Source organism: Elephantulus edwardii, unplaced genomic scaffold, assembly GCF_000299155.1.
Source record: "Elephantulus edwardii isolate Elephantulus edwardi_28Jun2011 unplaced genomic scaffold, EleEdw1.0 scaffold00274, whole genome shotgun sequence".
In the NCBI taxonomy this organism is placed as follows: Eukaryota; Metazoa; Chordata; class Mammalia; order Macroscelidea; family Macroscelididae; genus Elephantulus; species Elephantulus edwardii.
This window is the reverse complement of record NW_006400024.1, coordinates 3,192,917-3,214,175: the sequence shown is the minus strand read 5'-3', so window position 1 is coordinate 3,214,175 and position 21,259 is coordinate 3,192,917. Positions and strand designations below refer to the sequence as shown.

The 21,259-nt window shown below is 48.3% G+C and overlaps 1 protein-coding gene across 1 annotated transcript in view; it reads left to right on the top strand.

Annotated features, from left to right (window-relative positions):
• Window positions 1–21,259, top strand: part of PLEKHG4B (pleckstrin homology domain containing, family G (with RhoGef domain) member 4B) — a 111,403-nt gene that overhangs the window by 78,285 nt on the left and 11,859 nt on the right. Inside the window, 7 exon segments of the mRNA XM_006900176.1 lie at window positions 8,980–9,229; window positions 11,864–11,953; window positions 12,040–12,270; window positions 13,716–13,886; window positions 14,552–14,735; window positions 16,941–17,057; window positions 17,252–17,515. Coding sequence (XP_006900238.1) covers window positions 8,980–9,229; window positions 11,864–11,953; window positions 12,040–12,270; window positions 13,716–13,886; window positions 14,552–14,735; window positions 16,941–17,057; window positions 17,252–17,515 — 1,307 coding nt within the window.

Sequence of the window (21,259 nt, the reverse complement as noted above, 5' to 3'; positions counted from 1 at the left end):
AGGTGGATTGATTCAGTGACTGGGGTAATCGGGATGGGAGTGTCAGAGACAGTGCGATTGGCACAGGACAGAGCGGAGTTTAGGGCTGTTGTACAAAGGGTTGCTATGAGTCACAAGCGACTCGACGGCACATAACAACAACAACAGCAACAACCTATTTAATCTGTATGTTGAGCAAATTATTGGAGAAGCTGGACTCTGAAGAAGAATGTGGCGTCAGGATCAGAGAAAGATTCAATAACTCTTGATAGTAGATGATACACCTTCCTTGCTGAAAGTGAGGAGGACTTGAAACACCTATTTGACAAAATAAAAAATGCAGCCTTCACTGGATCGCATGTCAACAAGAAAACAAAAATTCTTAACACTGCATTTTAATCTGGTGGCGGCAGGCTCATGTCTAGGTAGCCACAGAGCCAATGTCCTGCCTACTGGGGTAGCAGAGTGTTTCTAAGCCCTTGTTTTGGGACCTGCAGTTTTTTCCAAAGTGTTATGGCTCCGGCTAGGAAAGGCAGCAGTCAGATGACCAAAACGTTTGTTGTGGAGCCCAAAGATCTCCTCCTTTCTCAAAAATGTCAACCTTGAAGTACAAATCCAAGGCAAGCAAATTCAGCCTGACAAAGGGAGCCTTCTCTGGGAGAGGAATAACCTACACAACATGCAGATCTTGCAGCTCCCCACGGTGCTGCTCGAGATGAAGTGGCTGACCAATGAGCCCCGGACCAGACAAGCAGGCCCTGGACAAGGCAGCACCAGCGACCCTGATCTCACAGAAATAAAGATTCACAGCAGCTCTTCAGACACCCCGGAAATCTGTCAGCAGAAAAGTAGTTGACCTGGGTGAACTGATAGCAGAAGAAGAGGGAGAGGAAGAAAACAACACTAAGAATTCTCAAACTACACGAGTTAAACTTCATCCATGAAGAGAGCCCAGTCCAAAGAAAAGGCAAACACAAAAGGCCAAGCTGTTGTCACACCGTTACCCCAGCTGTAACCAGGATAAAACCCACTCCAGACGTCACACCCAGGTATGATTCAAGGGTCTTCACGATGCCAGGCCTGTGCATCCCAGCAGCCAGGGAGCGGATTTATAACATCTCTGTGAATGGTAGCCCCATCACCAACAATAAAGAGATTTTCCTCGCTGTGCCAGTGGGAGGCAGAGAAAGCATGCGATTACTGGCCAGTGATTGGTAGAAGACGGATTTCACACAGCTGGACCCAGAGGCCTTGGGAAATATTAAGAAGCTCTCTAGTCACCATGCTAAGATCTGCAACAGCATACAGTCACACAGAGGAGGCAGTGTTCCAAGATTCAAACAGGGTGAACCTTTAATAAGCACCACTTGAAACCTCGAGACTTCTTTCTTTCAGGTTTATTGTGTATTTGAGCGCGATCCTCTCAGGACTCTGGGAAGAGAGTGAAGGGGAGACCCACTGCTCCCCTTGATTAGATAAAGCTTTGCTGCGGCTTCTGGCCTCACCTCTGCCATCCTCAGTGACACCAGACGTGCCCTGCTGCATCCCTGAAATCAGACCTTCCTTCCTTCTCCCAGCTGAATTCTTCCTGCTCTCAGCTGCTGCCTGCTCTAAATCAGCCTCTTCACCTCGCCCGACCTCCAGTGGAAGTAGACTGGAAGAAACTCGTATTCTGGAAAAATCTGCCAACTTCCCTTTACCAGGGAACACTCTCTTTGGCTTTTCTATTCTGTTTCTGTAAGAAACTTGGAGGCTTAAAGAAGTGAGCACTCTGGGCCACAGGATGGCAATCCAGGACACTGGGAGGGACTGGACATGTCACAGCAGTGACTACACAACAGGACATTCATGCCTCACCCCTCCCACACCCAGCTCCTTCCTCCTGTTAACACTGAGTGGAACAGTGGAATCTCACCTGCCATCCCTCATAGCGGTGACTCTTAGGGAAGTGTTTTGTGTTTGTCCCTCCTCTTTACTGAAGACCATAAGTTGATTTGAGGCAGCTTCCAAGTCCAGTTCCTGCACCTCTTCAATGGTGGGCATTTGGGTAAGGACATAGGAGAGCCTGGATAAGTCTTAACGTGACCAGACAGAATAACTGTCAACAGAGCAAAGAAATATGTCTTGGAGAGGATGCAGCCAGGGTGCTGTTTGGAGGCAAGGATGATGAGGCTTTGCCTCATATACTTCAGCATTTTGCTAGGAGGAGCTATTCCTTGGAGAGGGACATAATGCTTAGAAGGGTGGAAGGTTGGAGAAGGAGAGGAAGACCCTCGACTAGGTGGATTGACATGGTGACTGCCGCAATGGGTTCTAGTGTCAGGAAGTGTGAAGATGGCACAGGACAGGAGAGTTCAGATGTGTTGAATAATAGGGTCGCTTTGAGTTGTACCCTGCAACACCTAACAACAACTTTAAGATCAAACTACTTTCTTTTCTTTCTAAAAGAGTACCACTCTTACTGTCTTTCTACTCAGCCACAGATTTATATACTTTCTTACGTCTTTTATTTCTGTTTAAATTGTTCTCGCAAACTCTCAAGCTTTCTACAACTGTTCAGTCAGTTCTGAAAAAGAGTTACCTTTCCTTGGCCACTTATAGATAAAGCAAGTTTGCACGTTAGCTTCAGGCAACACACAAGTTTCACTCAATCTGTAGGACTTTTACCAATTTTCCTTGTTCCTGAAACTTCTGGAGATTTATGTTTTATCTTTTTCCTTTTTGGTGGAGAAGTACAGCACATACACAATCTGGTAATAGAAATATCCTCAGTAGTTAATTGTGTCATTACAATGAAAGTAACACAGGTGGAAATAGTTAAATCTTTATCAACAATGTTGTTGTTGTTGTTATGTGCCATCGAGTCGCCTGCGACTCATAGCGACCCTATGTACAACAGCCCTAAACTCCGCTCTGTCCTGTGCCAATCGCACTGTCTCTGACACTCCCATCCCAATTATCCCAGTCACTGAATCAATCCACCTCATAGAGGTCCTTCCTCTCCTGCACTGTCCCTCCACCCTCCCAAGCATGATGTTCCTCTCTAAGGACCGGTCTCTCCTCACTACATGTCCAAAGTAAGTTAGACCGAGCCTCAGAATCCTTGCCTCCAAGGAGCCACCCGGTTTAACCCTCTCCAGGACAAATCTATTTGTTTTCCTAGCAGTCCATGGTATTCTCAATACTCTTCTCCAGCACCACAGCTCAAAGGCATCAATTCTCCTTCTATCCTCCTTGGTCATTGTCCAACTCTCTAATGCATAACAGGTGATTGCGAAGACCATGTCCTGTATCAGATACACCTTAGTCTCCAGAGAGACACCATTGCTATTCAGTACTTTGAAGAGGTCCCTAACAGCAGACTTTCCCATGGCAATACGCCTTTTAATTTCCAGGCTACTGGTACCAAGAGTGTTGACTGTGGAGCCAAGAAAACTAAAGCTGTGAACTATCTCAATCTCTTCACCATCCATCCTGATGCTGCCAATTGGTCCAGTGGTGAGAATCTTTGTCTTCTTGACATTGAGCCTCAATCCATATTGGAGGCTGCAGTCCTTGACACTCTGCAGCAGGCGCTTCAGGTCCTCCTCCATTTCAGCAAGCAGGGTTGTGTCATCCGCATAACGCAGATTGTTGATAAATCTTACACCAATCTTGACCCCACATTTCTCCTCATAGAGCCCAGCCTCCCGGGTATGACAAAAGGTGGGGCTGTGCAGCTGTTTCCTGCACAGTCCTAAGACTGCCCATTATTTTCTAGATGAGGATAAACTTGTCTTGAATTACAAAGCATATCCTTTTTTATACTTTTTATTACTACGGCTGCTGATTTTTGTTTAATTTGTCACAGAGGGTATCCTATTTCTTTGGAGTTACTTATGATTAAACTTTTTTGAGAACTTTTTCTAGGTTGCTTTTAATTTCTTCCTTAAGAAAATTCTGGCATTTAGTGTAGCAAGTAAGCTTTGTCCTTCAAAAGTCTGGTGTTGGACATTCTGGCATGTTAAGCAGGAAGCTGCAAAACAGAGCTATGTTGAATTCTTCAAAAAGCTGTTAACATGAGAGTTTGCTTTAAGGTTATTCCTTATTACCTTTACACTTTTAGTGGGGAAAAGTCCTTAAAAGAAATAGCAGAACTGAGAAAACTACTTTTGCATTAAGCAAGAATTTGATTACCTTACTTCTCAAGTTAAGAGCAACTTGGGGTTTAGCCGGTTGGACGGGGGATGCTGATTCTCCTCAGCAGGGACAATACAGTTCCCTAGACCTCATTAGCTGACCTCTGCTAACACTCCTATTTCTAATGTTGAAGTCTGATTCTATGGCTGTCCTTGAAGGAGGTCACCAGCACGCCCTGCATTAGGACAGCCTGGGTGCTCTGCGTTCCAATGGCCTAGTCTTTCTTCTTACTGCTGATTCGGCTCAGCCCGCAGGACTCCTGTGGCAGGAGTGGTCCCCAGTATTGATGCTGAATTCTGCAGTTACTGTGAGGTGCTTCTTGCACAGCTTTGGGCAGTAATGGGGCCTGTTTCTCTATCTTTTAGCCTTGTCAGTTATATCTTGGTTGTTTAATACTTGGAAAGGCTTTTCAACCAACTGTGAGAAAGGAATTTGTGAACTCACAGCTTTCTGCTTTGTTTTGATTATTTTAAACTCTGTAGCACCTCTTCTTACAATGAGTTTCCCAAATCTATCTCCCCATCATGGAAATTTAGGGAGCTTGTATAAGGGAGGAGCAGAACCATGAGAGTGAGAAGTTTATACAGTGTGTTTTCTTTTTCTTTGGGTATTTTGGTCTGGTGATGTGCTAAAATTAATAATTCCTATGTGCAGATTACCGGGTAGACAGACTTTAGTTTTAAAAAGGAAGATTACCAAGAGAAAAACTTCTTCCCTTGCTGCTTGTTCTCATAGCTCTAACTGGCATATAAGCCTTCCAGGTTGTGCCAAGAAATCTGGAGAACAACTACCTGGCCAACTGACAGGAAGAGATCCATATTTATTCTCATTCCAAATAAAGGTGACCCGATAGAGTAAGGAAATTATCATATAAAATCACTCAGACCATATGCAAGCAAAGTTCTGCTGAAGATTATCCAGAAACAACTGGGACAGTACATTGACAGAAAAGTACCAGAAATACAATCTGGGTTTAGAAAAGGCTGTGGCACTAGAGACATTATCGTCAGTGTCAGATGGATCTTGGCAGAAAGCAGAGAGTAACAGAGGGATATCTTCTGCGTTTCACTGACTATGCAAAGGCATTTGACTGTGTGGATCACAACAAATTATGATTAACCTTGAGGAGAGTGAGAATCCCAGAACATTTGATTGTGCTTATGTGAAACCTATACATGGACCAGAAACAGAGCAAGGAAACGCTGCATGGCTCAAAATCAGGAATGGAGTACATAGGGGACGAGTCCTGTCTTCATATCTTTTCAATCTGTATACGGAACAGGTCATTCGGGAGGCTGGGCTTTATGAGGAGAAATGCGGCATCAGGACTGGAGGAAGACTCACAAACAATCTGTGTTATGCAGATGATACAACCCTGCTTGCCGAAACTAAGGCAGACCTGAAACACCTGTTGCAGAATGTAGTCTTCAATATGGATTGAAGCTCAACATCAAGAAGACAAAGATTCTCATTACTGGGCCAACTGGCAGCACCATGATGGATGGAGAAGAGACTGAGGTTTTAACAGTTACAGCTTGGCCAGCTCCACAATCAACACTCTTGGAATAGCAGTCAGGAAATCAAAAGACAAATTGCATTAGGTAAATCTGCTGTCAGGGACCTCCCCAGAGTACTGAGAAGCAAGAATGTCAGTCTAGAGACTAATGTGTGCCTGATCCAGGCCCTGCTCTTCACAATTACTTGTTTTGCATCAGAGAGCTGGACAATGACTAAGGATGACAGAAGAATAGAGTTGGGGTGCTGGAGAAGAGTCTTGAAAAAATATACTATGGACCACAAGAGATCAAATAGGTCTATCTTGGAGAGGATGAAACCAAGTTTCTCCTTGGCTAGAATATTGAACTCCATGTCACATTCTTTGGACATGTGGCTAGGAAGGGCCAATTCTTGGAGAAAGACATGATGCTCGGAAGGGTGGAGGGACAACACAGGAGGGGAAGACCCTGGGTGAGATGGACTGACACAGTAATTGGGGCCATGGGGGTAGGTGTGTTGGAGACAGTGTGACTGGCTCAGGACAGGGCAGGGTTCAGAGCTGTTGTACATAGTTGCAATGAGTCACAAGCAACTCCACTGCACAAAGCAACAACACAGTAACATGGAATTCTACAGTCCCTCCTGCGTAGGTCACAAATCTAAAACCAATAGCTACTTTAAATTCTTCAAAGGCTTTAGTCTCCTTATCACCCCATGTAAATTTGGGGTTTTTTTTACTAGTGACTTTGTGACTTACTAGTGACTAGTGACACCTCTTAGCTGTCGGCATGTTGGTATATATGCTCAGGCTAGATAGGAGTGCCCTGAGCTGTATAAGGTCACTATGGAAACTGGGGTTGGGACTCTGCACTCAATTTATGCCCAGAGCACATCTCATTCACGCACACACACACCCTCCAGAATGACCCAACCCACCAAGGGCATACCTACCACCCCCATGGGTTTTCTCACCTGGCTGGCCTAACTCCTAAGGGAGTATTTTCTGTCCCTGCAGCTTTCCTCACCTTAGCCTGTGCATGGAGTTCCCTGGTCACCACGGTGCTTGCTTCACATGCCTTGCTGAAAGTCTGGGCTTATTTACTTCTGTGGGGAGGCTTCACCCCCCTCTCGCCTGAGGGCTACCACACTATAGGATGAGTCTCCCTCAGGGGAAAAGGCTATCCCAGGGGAGCTCTCAAACTGTTAGAAACATGGCTGAACAGGAGTTAGGAGCAATACCTGTATCATCTTTTTTTGTCCTTTTCTCCCCCTCACTGTGAAAAACAAGTTTAACCCAAGTCATACCCTGGACCCAGTACCTGCTATGACAGTACTGTGGGTTTCTGGTTCATGACTATAGTTCAGTGTACTATAGACATATTTTCAAATAAAACAGATTGTGTACAACAACAACAACAAAAAGAAACATGGCTTGGTGTCACAACAGCAACAAAGCAGAACAAGAGATCTTGACAAGGCGTTTTACTTCCACCTGGACGCCAGAGCAGACGTAGGTCTGACAAACAAGCACTTACACACAGTCGGCTTGGGTTTTATCCCCAACACGAAAGCTAAGGCTATGTCTCACCCTATCGGTCAAGGGTTTCTAACTCACAGTATTGTTTCTACCTGGTTTGCTAACTTGACCTATTCTTGAAAGGAGGGGGCTAGGGCTTGAGGATGTTTGGAATGTCTTTGTTTCAGAGGATGATAGAGCACAAGAAATTGGCCTTGGCTGGTTTGTAAGAAGATACAAAGACAAGAGAATTTCTTAGTAATTTTCAGAACCTATTTTTTGTTTCAGCTCTAACTCCATCTTGTGACTTTTGAAGAGAAGATACATACGTCCTTCTCTCTTACAGGGTCATGCTGCTGACCCTGAGGGTCACACCGCTGACCTTGTGGCCACATCACTGACCCTGGGCCCACACAGCTGACCCTGGGGTCACATGACTGACAGGACGTTGCAAGGAGCTCCCAGGCCAGCCCACCCCTCTGAGCACCTACTCTGACAGGCACCCTGAACAACCCAAGTCCACTTAGAGCAAGACTGTTCTTAGTGAAGGCTCAGCTTGTGTTGATGAAGTGACCTTCGCGTCAGTGTCTGCAGTGGGGGCAGCCTGACTTCTGCTGCCCATTTTCTTCCCCCTTTCTCCCTCCTTCCTTCCTTCTCTCTCCACCCCCTAGAACTCCTTATTTCTCTCTCTCTTCTTATCTCTCCCCCTCTGTCTCTCTCCTCATCCACCCTCCTCTCCTCTCCGTCTCTTATCAAACTCTCTCAGCCCCCCCTGGGTTCCTCCAGATACAGGGACACAGAGATGAATGGACGTGGCTGTCACAGAGTTCAAGTCCAGAAATGAGGGCTGGGGCTGGACCAGCAAGAAAGCCATGGGGTCAAGCGGTCAGGAACCCAGTGGCCATTTAGCCTCTGGAGCAGCCTGTGTCAGGGAAGCAGTCTGTATGGACAGCGTTTACCCTGCACTCGAGACGCTGGCCCGCCCATCTTCTGCTCCAGTTGGGCTGCTTCTTGGCCTCTGGGTCCTAATAAGAACAGCAGCTGCTGCTCCCCCAAGAGCTGCCAGGCCAGGTGTAACCACATGCAGGGACAGCAGGAGACCTGAGTCAGATCTTTGCTGCATAAATCCCCATCACATCCTTCTATGCAGAGGGAGAAGTTCTAGACCTAAATTACCTGGAACAGGGTCAACATGATGTAGAGATGGTTCTAGAACTAAACTCCAGGAACAAGGGGCCCCATGCCCCAGAGACAGTTCTAGACTTGAGCCGTCTAGAACAAGGGACCTCATGGTCCAGAAAAGTTCTAGAACTAAACCACACACAAGAGGGTCTCCCTGACCCAGAGTAGGTTCTAGAACTGAACCACCCAGAACAGTGTTCCCATGACCCAAGAGAGGTTCCAGAACTAACAACCTGGAACAGGGTCCTCAAGACCCAGAGTAAGTTAAAGAACTAAACTATCTAGAAAGAAGTTGTTATTTCAAAGATTGCATAGATGTTGTTTCAAGTTTTCTCTTTAAAACACATTCCTGCCTTTACTACCCATTTTTGTCATGACTGCACCAAAGCCTCAACTCCAGCGTGTGGAGCAAGCTTGAATCACTATCTCTGAAGAGAAGTTGCTGCTGTTTTTGTTGTTCTCCAGGGTTTACAGGCCTCCCGGCCTGAGAGGTTTGTAGTGTGGTCTTCGCTGCGAGCACAGGCTGAGATGTGAGGTTTGTGGTGTGGTCTTCACTGCGAGCACAGGCTGAGATGTTGTCTCTGGAGCCAGGACCCCGTATCCAACCTGCTCTTTGTGTCCCCCAGCCGCCTGCATCACATAATGGCCGAGATGGTCTCCACAGAGAGAGAGTACGTCAAGTCCTTAGGGTACGTGGTGGAGAACTACTTTCCAGAAATGGAGAGGATGGATCTGCCCCAGGATCTGCGTGGAAAACGCGGCACCATCTTTGGGAACCTGGAGAAGCTCCATGACTTCCACGTCCAGCACTTCCTCAGGGAGCTGGAGCGCTGCCGGCTCTGCCCGCTGGCTGTGGGCTGCTGCTTCCTGAAACACGTGAGTGCCAGTCACAGGGCCGTACTTCCACTCCTGAAATTGGTGAGAGCCAAACACAAGGGGGGGCGAGGGGGGGGTGTCTCACACACACACATTTTTTCCCCTCCTGAAACACATAAGTGCCACACTTCTTCCCCTCCCAACAATGGGGCCCTCTTCTCAACCATGAATGTGAAATAGCTCTCTATTTGGGGTCTTCTGGTTCACCTCTTAATAAAACCTTTCATTCACTCTAAAAATTCAACAACTACCACTGTGACAGTATCTTGGGTGCTGGTGAGCCAAACGACTGAAACAGCAGCTTCAGATCTGAAAGATTTTTTTTTTTAATTCTCTGAACTTTAAAAGAATATATTTTGCTTTACTAATTCCTGAAATATACAGTCATTTCTAATTCATGGCATGGGTTTTAAGTCTTATGTCTGCAGAGTTTGCACTTTGCCTTCAGGGCATTTGATTTGTCAGAAGAGTACAGCCTGTGAGAATCATGTTCAGGAAAGTCTGCCTGAGTGAGGGTCCCTGGTGCTGGAAGCAGTTACACACTCAGCTACTCATCAAAAGGGTGGCGGTTTGAGCCCACTCGGGCGCATGGGGGAGGGGAAACCTGTGTGGCTCGAGTTGCTGGGCGGAACTGATGGACTGACTCACTTGGCTTTTTCTTCGTATTCAGAACAAATTCAACGTTTCAAGGATTCCTTCTAACCCTGTCAAATTAATTTTCCATAACAATAACCTATCAGAACCATTGTGCGGCTCACCTTCCCTGGAGTGGCATTTTTTAGATATAAGCTGCTTCCTTTCTTCTTTCCCCTTCATATTCACAACTAAAATGTACTCCACCGTAGGAATCCCATCACTTTCTGCAGTGCCAACTGCTACATACATACCACTCAAAGTTTTCTGCACTCTACAACGTCAAGGATGTATTCTGTCTCCATACCTTTTCAATCTGTATGCAGAACAGATCATCCAAGACGCTGGGCTATACGAAGAGGAATGTGGCATCAGGATTGTGGAAGAATCATCAACAACCTGCGTTATGCAGATGACACAACCCTGCTTGCTGAAACTGAGGAGGACCTGAGGCGCTTGCTGCAGAAGATCAAGGACTGCAGCCTCCTATATGGACTGAAGCTAAACATCAAGAAAACAAAGATTCTAACCACTGGGCCAATTGGCAGTATCAGCATGGATGGTGAAGAGATTGAGATAGTTAACAGTTTTAATTTACTTGGCTCCACAGTCAACACTCTTGGTAACAGCAGCCAGGAAATCAGGAGATGAATTGCATTGGGAAAGTAGGCTGTGAGGGACCTCTCAAGAGTACTGAAGAGAAACGATGTCAGGCTGGAGACTAAGGTGCGCCTGATCCAGGCTATAGTCTTCGCAAATTATGTGCTATGCATCAGAGAGTTGGACAGTGAATAGGGTTGATAGAAAGAGGATTGATGCCTTTGAGCTGTGGTGCTGGAGAAGAGTGTTGAATATAATACCATGGACTGCTAGGAGAACAAACAGGTTTGTCCTGGAGAGGGTGAAGCCAGAGTGTTCCCTGGAGTCAAGATTCTGAAGCTTCGTCTGACATATTTTGGGCATGTTGCAAGGAGAGGGACATCATGTTTGGCAGAGTGGAAGTGCGGTGAAGGAGAGGAAGACCTTTGGTGAGATGGATCGATTCTGTGACTGGAGTGGTGGGAATAAGTGCGTTTGAGATGGCTAGGTTGGCACAGGACAGAACAGCATTTAGAGCTCTTGTAACATAGGGTCGCTGTGCGTCGCAAGCGACTCGATGGCACATAACAACAACAACAACCAAGCCAACTTTGCTAATTTTTCTTGTTAGAAACCAAAAGTAAACTCTTTCACATTCTAACCACTTTTATTTCTGCAGTATCCAAAACATTTTATTGCAGATCTACATTCTAACAGCTTTTATTTTCTTTTATCAATTCACTCAAATAGCATATGAGAAAAAAAATATCTTTTTGGCCCTTAAAATGGAATTTCAGGACTTCACCTCTAGAATTGGGCATTAGAAAACGGCTCAGTACCCGTTGCAGCCACAGGCGGCAAATCTGCTAGTGATTCTGCAGAGCGCTCCACACTCCTCGCGGTCCAGAGGAACCAGGACCAATGAGTGGTGCCCCATGTCTGGGACCTGGAGGCATTGGTAGGAAAGTCAAACAAGTCTCTAAATGGATCCCTTGATTCACTGCCAATATTGCAACCCCTCAAGGTGTCAGAGAGAGAGGGAGGAGGATAAAACTCAAGAGACGCAGTGCCTTTCCTCTGCTCTCGGTGGCCCTGTCTTCCCTCAGAAAGCCTCTGCAGGTCGTACTGCACCATCAGGGGGAGTGAGACCAGAGCGTTGCACTGGCTTAACCTCGTTATTTCTGGGCTCGTGTGGGTAGGGTGGGGTGTGTCCATGTGTGTGCTTGTGTGTCCAGCTGTGTCTCTGTGTGACACTTATCTCCCACGTGTGTGTGTGTGTGCGTGTGTGTGTGTGTGTGTGTGTGTGTACAAGCGCGCGCATGTTCCCATCCACATCTCAGCCCGTGTAGGTGGTCTACACTCCCTGCTGCGTGTCTGTCCGCTCTTGCTGACACGTGCAGAGACTTCTGTCTTCTTCTCCAGGAGGAGCAGTTCAGCATGTACGCGCTCTACACCAAAAACAAGCCACGCTCCGACGCTCTGCTCAGCAGCCACGGCAATGCCTTCTTTAAGGTCAGCCGCTTCTGCCCTGCTTGAGGGCCCCTAAAATCCCGATGGTCCTGCTAAGCTCGTGCTCACCTGCCCCCTCACCCCCACAGGCCAAGCAGCAGGCCCTGGGCGACAAGATGGACCTGGCCTCTTACCTGCTGAAGCCGGTGCAGCGCATGAGCAAATACGCACTGCTGCTTAAGGATCTGGTCAAGGAGGCGAGCCGCAGCCCTGCCCGGGAGGAGGAGCTCAGCCAGCTGCGGGCCGCCGAGGACATGGTGCGCTTCCAGCTGCGCCACGGAAACGACCTGCTGGCCATGGACGCGGTGCGCGGCTGCGACGTGAGTGCCCGTGCGTCTCCTGCCGCGAGTCCAGACAGCGAGCCCAGGCCGCGCGCAACCCACCAACTCAGGCCTGCGAGCCGCCCACACCCCCAGGAGCCCGCGCCCTCCTATCCCTGAGCCACCGCAACCCCGATCCTGCCCCCAGCCGGATCGTGCCCCAGCCCGCGCGTCCTCACGTTTGCATACGGTCCCCTACACTGAGCCTGCGCGCCTCCCGTACCTCCCAGGAGTTCTCGCCACCCTCGACCCAGAACCCACACTCCTCCCCAATCCTTTCGCCGCCCCCACACCGAGCCTGCGCAGTTCTCCAACCCGCGCCCACCCCCAGCCCTTGCAAAGCCCCCCACCCCAGGAACCCGAGCCTCAGTGAGAACCGAGACCTGCATTGAGCTGAGACCTTGTGCGCAGTTGCAGCCTGGCATGGAGGGGCTGAGGCGACACTGCGCCTTCCAGAGGGTCAGGTTTGAGGAAGCTGGACCCTCATTAAGCCTTATTAAGCACGTCACTAAAAAGCTCAGGATCACAGCCACAAGCCCATCAAGGGTCAGCAGCCCTAGAACCACAGAGCTGCCAGGCTGTGCACTGCCAGGCTTTGCTCAGCAGGGCCTGCGGCATTTCACCTCCAGCCCTTGTCACCACGCCTGGTGAGGGTGACCAGTGCTGCCCAAATTGCTCTTCAAGGGCATGGGTATAGGAAATGCTACAGTCACCCAGAGACCACGGCCTCACATGAAGCAGCAGAGGGAGAAGAGGCGTGCCTGAGCTTGAGGGCTTCACTGGCACCAACAGCTTAATGATCAACAGGGGCACACGTTAGACTAGGTTGGAGGAAAGTGTGTTCATGACAACTGCACTGATGCAGGATGCTGGAGTGTCCTGTCCTGCCTGAGGGGACTCCAGTCCCAAGGCCCTGCCCTGGTCTAGAGCCCCATGTTGGCGAGTACTGTGGCCACTCTGTCTGGTGGGACCTGTCCTGAGTCCCGCACCCTCCACGCCCTCACCACCCCCAGGTCCCCTGGAAATGAGCTCTTCCCCGTGGGAAGCCTCTTACCATAGGCTCCATGACATCTCATGATGCCCACCTTTAGCCTGGCTGTGCCCCTCAGGGGTGGCACCACTTGCAACCACTTCCTCCCACCCCAGGTGGCTTGTGTGGACCTTGGGCAGTGATGCCAATTTGAGGAATTAGCTCCTGTGACACTAGGGAGGTCAGGTAGGCCAGTGTGGGTTGCAAGGCTTTGTGCTCCGAGAAGACACAGCTTAACTTAAAATTTGTTAGATTTTGGGTTCAAAGCTAGCAAGTTTACAGAGGAACAGGAGCATGGCCCCATTTCTCCTCTATCTTCCAAGGGACCCACCCCGATATTGAGTAGGAAAACCTAACCCTAATAATTGTGCAGCAGCAGTCTGGTCCTCACCTCACAGGCGTTGTCCCCCTTCAGGTAAACCTGAAGGAGCAGGGGCCCCTCCGGTGCCAGGACAGGTTTGTCGTCTGCCGTGGCCGGAGGAAGTACCTGCGGCAGGTGTTCCTCTTCGAGGACCTCATCTTGTTCAGCAAAACCAAGAAGGTGGACGGTGGCTACGACGTTTATATGTATAAGCAGTCCTTCAAGGTAACGCTCCAGTGTTGGCTCAGGCCTCACTGAGCCCGGAAGAGCAGATTCTAAAAGACCAGGCCTCCCTAGAACAGCACTCCCCTCCCTGAGGGACTCTCCCCAGAAAAGCAGACTCTAAAGCACCACAAATTTCCCCAAAACTGCCGATCATAAGGGACCACAGCCTCCCCAGAACAGCACTCCTCAAGAGCCCCACATCTCCCCTGATAAGCAGAGGCAGCCAAGTGGAATCTGGGATTTGTCAGTGGCTGGCAAGCATATATGCCCCTGAAAAGGTCCCGAGCTCAAAGCCGAAGTTCTCAGACTAGAGGGGGTCCTAGGAGGGTTGGCTGGGGCCCTGGTGGGTATTCTCTCCCACAGGCTAAGAATGTGGAAGCCTGGGAGCTATTGGAGAGACCCTCAAGACCATAAAGCTATTTGTGGGCCACTGCACAGTGGAGAGGGTGACCAAGGCCTGGAACCTTCTAGGCAGACTACCTCTTACCCAAATGGTGCCGTAGGCCCAGGGCAAGGTCTCTGCTACCACCCACCTGCATTGGGGCCTCTTTGCTGCCACCCCTGCACCCGGGCCTGGGGGCACCTCTCCACTGTAACTCCCCAGCCCCCCCTTTGCTATGGAGGCAATGCTGGCCCCCGGGCTGTGCATTCTTTGCTGTGCTCAGACGGCTGAGATCGGAATGACTGAGAACGTGGGCAGCAGTGGTCTGCACTTCGAGATCTGGTTCCGTCGGCTGCGGCGGCGATCTCAGGACAACTACATCCTGCAGGCGAGCTCGGCAGAGGTGAAGGCCACCTGGACCAGCATCATCTCGAGGATCCTGTGGAGGCAGGCCCTGCGGAACCGAGGTGGACATCGCGTTTGGGGTGGGCAGGGGGCTGGGTGAGCACGGTGGTATGTAGGGGAGGGGATTCACAGGAGTTCTGGGGAGGGGGGTAGGCCGGGGAGGGGCTTGGCCCAGGGAGGTGGAGAGGGTTGGCTGAGGAAGTGGTCAGGCCAGGGAGGGGTTCAGCCCAGGGCACTAGGACCCCTTCGTCACTGCAAGCTAACAGCATACCACCACCCATCCTCTCCTGTGTCTCCTAGCACAGCCCTCCCCCTAGGGCAGGGCCTATCCACTGTCTCTGCAGTGAGGGGGCCTCTCCGAGGACCCCACCTTGTCCTTTCTTGCTTTTCCTGTCCTTCCCATTGCCTCACTGCAAGTCCATCTCCATCTGCCCTCCAGAGATAGTTCATCCAAGGGGATCCCTTTGCCCAGACCTCACCTCAACGCCAGATTCACCCTTTAAGCCCCCCACAGCATAACCATCTTCTCAGACACACTGTGTCAAGGACCCTGGTGGTACAGTGCATTAAGCATGGGGCTCATAGCACAAAGGCTGGTGATTGGGCCCCGCCATCTGTTCAGAGAGGAACACAGCAGCCTGCTCCCGTTGAGACTTGTCCAGCCTCTGGGCTTGTCCATACTGTCCACTTGTCCATACTGTCCTCTTGTCCATACTACTTGTCCAGATTGTCCACTTGTCCATACTGTGGGCTTGTCCACACTGTCCGCCTGTCCACACTGTCCACTTGTCCATGCTGTGGGCTTGTCCATGCTATCCACTTGTCTATACTGTCCACTTGTCCATACTGTCCACTTATCCACACTGTCTATTTGTCCATACTGTCCACTTGTCCATACAGTGGGATTGTCCATACTGTGTCCATGATGTAGGCTTGTCCACACTGTCCACTTGTTCACACTGTCCATTTGTGCCGTGGGCTTGTCCACTCTGTCCACTTGTCCATGCTGTCTGTTTGTCAATACTGTCCACTTGTCTGTGCTCTGGGCTTGTCCATACTGCCCACTTGTCCAGACTGTCCACTTGTCCATGCTGTTGGCTTGTCCATACTATTTGTCCATACTGTGGGTTTGTCTATGCTGTGTCCGTGCTGTTGGCTTATCCATACTGTCCACTTGTCCACATTGTCCACTTGTCCATGCTCTGGGCTTGTCCATACTGTCCATTTGTCCATACTGGCCACTTGTCCATACTGTCCACTTGTCCATGCTGTGTTCGTGCTCTAGGCTTGTCCATACTGCCCACTTGTCCATGCTGTGTCCATGCTCTGGGCTTGTCCATACTGTCTATTTGTCCATACTGCGGGTTTGTCTGTGCTGTGTCTGTGCTGCAGGCTTGTCCATACTGCCCACTTGTCCATCTTGTAGGCTTGTCCGTGCTATATCTGTATGTATCCATGCTGTAGGCTTGTCCATGCTGTATCCGTCTGTGTCCATGCTGTAGGCTTGTCCATTCTGCCCACTTGTCTGTACTGTAAGCTTGTCCGTGTGGTAGGCACAGCTCTGAGAAGTGCAGGCTGAACCCTTCCCAGGTTATTTCTGCTTTACTTAAGCTCGTTGTTGCAGTCACGGGCAATCCATTTCACTGAAGTTCTGCTTTGCTCACCTTCCACTTTCCCAAGCACAATGTCCTTTTCCAGAGACTGGCTCTTCCAGATAACATGCCTGAAGTGTAGGAGACAGTCTCACCCTCCTTGCCTTGAAGGAGCACCCTGGGGGCACTTCTGCCGAGATATATACATCCATTCCTTGGCCATCCGTTACAGTCCGTACTCACAAACACCACAGTTCAGTGACATTGGCTCGTCAAAGGCCCGAATGTTTGAAGACGTTCATACACATGCCCTTTGGTTTTTCTTCCATCCTAGAAACAGTCCATAGTGGTGGTGCTGCAACCAAATAGCTGTACATATTTGGGGGTTCAAATCCACCAGCAGCTCTGCAGGAGAAAGACTGGCAGTCTGGGCTGAAATGAAGTGGGCAGCAAGGCCCCCTGACCTCCTTCTTCTTGGTCCATTCCCTTGGCTTCCTTGAGAGGCCACATTGTGAGGTCACTTGGGCTGCTTGTCCCAGAAGAGTGTCCTGGAGACTTTGGTCCCCACAGCTGCTCAGAAGAGTGAGGTGAGGCCAGCCAGCCAGACCCAGTGTGTCAGGGACACGAACCCATCAGTGCTGTATTAAAGTTACCTTACATGTCATTCTGTTTCAGAACTCAGGATCCAGGAAATGGTATCTATGGGTCTCGGCAATAAGCCATTCATGGACATTAAACCCAGTGATGCTGCCATAAGTGACCGGGCCATCGATTATACTGTGAAAGGGGCAGGTACAGTATGGGGGCTCTTGGACCTCAGGCCAGGCCCATGACCTTGTGGGCCAGTGTGGTAGTCAGGCAGGCGTCAGCATGGCCCACACCTGGCACAACTGAGGAAGAAGCAGGCGCCTCTCCAGTCCCTCATGTCTCCTTGATCAAAGCTGCATTCTGCCGTGTGGACAACCTTATCTTTTGTCCCCTTCTAGAGTCTCGGTCACGCGCATCCATTGCCGTGTCCTCATTTGACCATGAAACCACCTTCAAGAGGCCCCACTCCACCGTCTCGGACAGCAGCTCCTCTTCATCCAGTAGCCAATCCTCCTCTGTCCTGGGCTCACTGAACCTGCACGTGTACCCCGTGTACCCCGCTCCCCCAGGCTTGCCTGCCCGCTGCCCCTGGCCCTATGACGTCAAAGCCTGCATCAAGGAAGATGAGCTGGAGCCGGAGCCTGGGAGCCAGCCCTCGATGAGTGAGTGGATTCATCTCTGAGGCCACCATGCAGCCTTGCAGGGTTGGTCTGGTTAGGGCCGCGTTGCCAGAGACAGGCTTGGGCTCTGGGTGCTGGGCTGCAGGCCCTGACTCTGGGGACGACTGCTGATTTCTTTTTTAAAAAATGTATTAATTTTAATGAACGTTTACAGAGATTTTGCATTTCCATTGAGAGCTGGTTTCTGTGCCCCATGGTCCAGTCTCTGGGCCCTAGGTTCTGGGTTCTGAGCATTGGGGTGTGGGTTGCGTACTCCAGGTTCTGGGTCCTGGGATCTGGCTAAGGTCTGGGTTGGACCATCCAGCAGGTCTCTGAGGCTGTGAATCACATAGACAGCTGCCCGTCTACCCTGAGAGACTTGGCCTTTGGGTTTGCAGCACAACTATTTCACTTAATACAGAGAATGTTGATGGAGATAGTAATGACAATATTTAAGATAAGAAATGGACTATATTAAGCAAGCAGACTGTACAAAATGAAAGATTAGTGAATAGTGAACTTAAAGACATCCTAAGAGAAACTATTCCAAGTTATAGAGGGCTCAGGTCTATAAAGGGTCGCTATGAGTCATACTCAACTCGATGGCACCCAACAACAACAACATCCCAAGTTAAATGCAGAGCTCTAAGAATAATACAGAAAATGACAAGAATGTCATTGAGTTTTAGGATAGTCCACTACTCATTTCACTGGAGTTCCCAGTGCAAAAGATCATTGAAGAACTAATGGGTAGCTATTTTACAAATTTGATGAACACTATAAATCTTCCTTACAAGATGGTTGTTTAATCTCAAGCATAAGAAATTAAAATAAAACAATATGTTCAAATTTTGTATATAAAATAGTATAATAATAATAAAATAGTTGTTGCTGTTATGTGCCGCCAAGTCGCCTGCGAATCATAGAGACCCCTATATTACAATAGCCCTAAACCCTGCTGTATCCTGTACCAATCTTATTGTCTCTGACACAACTACCCCTATTACCCTGGTCACTGAATCAGTGCATCTCATCAAGGGTCTTCCTCTCCTGTGCTGTCCTCCACCCTCCCAAGCATGACGTCCCTCTCCAAGGACTGGTCCCTCCTTACAGCATGTCCAAAGTATGTCAGATGAAGCTTCATAACCTTGCCTCCAAGGAGCAGCCTGGTTTAACCCTCTCTAGGATGAATCTGTTTGTTTTCCTAGCAGTCCATGGTATATTCACTACTCTTCTCCAGCACCACAGCTCAAAGGCATCAATTCTCCTTCCATCATCTCTAATCATTGTCCAGCTCTCTGATGGGTAGCAAGTGATTGCAAAGACCATGGCCTGTATCAAGCGCACCTTAGTCTCCAGACTGACATCATTATACAAGGTAATATCATCACTAAGTTCAGAATCAATAAGAAATGGAAACCCTTAAAGATAGGAAAGAACTGATGGAATACTAACAGAGGTGTTTCAACGAATAGGTGCAGCTCTAGACATGCTCACTAGTCTATGCCAAGAAATTAGGAAAACAGCTACTTGTCCACCTGACTAGAAGTGATCTGTATTTATTCCTATTCTAAAAATAAAAAGAGATCCAACAGAACGTGGGAATTAAAAAATAATATCATTATATCACCTAAAAGTAAAATCTAAGTGAAGATTATTTAAAAATATGGAACAACACATCATCAGGGAATTGCAAGAAATTAAAGCTTGATTTAGAGGAAGCTGTGGAACAAGGAATGTCATTGCTTGTGCCAGATAGCTAAAAGCATGGAATATTGGAAAGATGTTTACTTATATTTTATTCACTGTGCAAAGACATTTTACTGTGTGGATCACAACAAATGGCTAACATTGAGAAGAATAGAAATCCCAGAACACTGTCTAAACAGCACTGGGAACTATGCTGCCTGGTGTAACATCAGGAAAGATATGTGTCTGGGCTGTACCTTTCATCCGTACCTGATTAATGTGGATGCTCTAAATCATTTGGGGATCTGGATTCTACGAAGTGTAGCATAAGGATTGAAGGAAGACTCATCAACAACCTGCACATAACCTTGCTTGCAGAATGAAGACTCAAATTACTGCAGGAAATCAAAGACTATAGACTTCAATATAGATTACATCTCAACATCAAGAAAACAAAAATCCTTAACACTAGACCAAAAGGCAATATCTTGGTACGTGGAGAAAAAATTGTTGTCGCTTGAGGTTTCATCTTACTTGGAGCCACAATGAACACCCATACTAGTAGTGGTCAAGAAATAAAAAAAAACTAAAAATAAAAATAAAAAAACACTAAAGCAAGCATGTTGCATTGGAAAAATCTGCAGTCAAGGATCTCTTTAAAATTAGAAATAGGTCCAAATTTACACTACTTTCAGTTGTTTCATCTGTGTCAGAAAGTTGGATAATAAGTAAGGATGATTGAAGAAGAATCGATGCCTTTGAAATGTGATGATGGAGAAGTGTACTATATCTCATGGATTATTGTTGTTATGTGCCGTTGAGTCACCTGTCGCAACCCTATATACAACAGTCCTAACCACTGCCCTTTCCCTTGCCAATCTTATTGTCTCACGCACACCTATCCCCGTTACCCCAGTCACTGAATCAATTCATCTCATCAAGGGTCTTCCTCTCTGTGCTGTCCTTCCACCCTCCCAAGCATAATGTCCTTCTCTAAGGACTGATCCTGCCTTGCAACATGTCCAAAGTGTATCAGACAGTTTCCGAATCCTTGCCTCCAAGGAGCAGCCTGGTTTCATCCTCTCTAGGATGAACCTGTTCTCCTAGCAGTCCATAGTATATTCAATACTCTTGTTCAGCACCACAGCTCAAAGGCATCAACTCTCCTTCTATCATCCCTAGTCACTGTCCAGTTCTCTGATGCATAGCAAGTAATTGCTAAGAATATGGCCTGGATCAGGCACATCTTAGTCTACACACTGACATCGTTGCACTTCAGTACTTTGAAGCGGTCTCTGACAGCAGACTTTCCCAATGCAATTCATCTTTTAATTTCCTGGCTGCTAGTACCAAGAGTGTTGATTCTAGAGCCAAGCAAACTGAAGCTGTCAACAATCTCAATCTCTTCACTATCTATCATGATGCTGCCAATCAGCCCAGTGGTGAGAATCTTTGTTTTCTTGATGTTGAGTTTCAATCCATATTGGAGGCTGCAGTCCTTGACTTTCTGCAGCAAGCGCTTCAGGTCCTCCTCAGTTACAGCAAGCAGGGTCGTGTCATCTACATAACGCAGGTTGTTGATGATTCTTCCTCCAATCCTGATGCCACACTTCTCCTCATAGAGCACAGCCTCCCAGATAATCTATTCTGCATATAGATTGAAAAGGTGTGGAGATAGGATACATCTTGACGCACACCCTTCCCAGTTTTAAACCCTGCAGTGTTTCCTTGCTCTGCTCTGATGTCTGTCTCCTGGTCCAAGTATGGGATAGTCAAAAGAAAAACAAGTCTGTTTGGAAGAAGTGCCCCCAACATGCAAGGATGGTGAAATTTCACTTCATGTATTTTAGACATGTCGTCAGGAGGGCCCAGAGTTGTCACCGATCACCCGACTACGGTCGTGACAAGAAACTCAAGGGGTTTCTTGGTGAAGAGCAGGTGAGGGACGAAGTCGGCGAAAATGAGAGTCTGCACACCAGGATGATGTAGAGAGCTCTGATTTATTATGCTAAAAGCTTGCTTTTTATACATTTAAACTTGTTTAAACTTGACTTATAG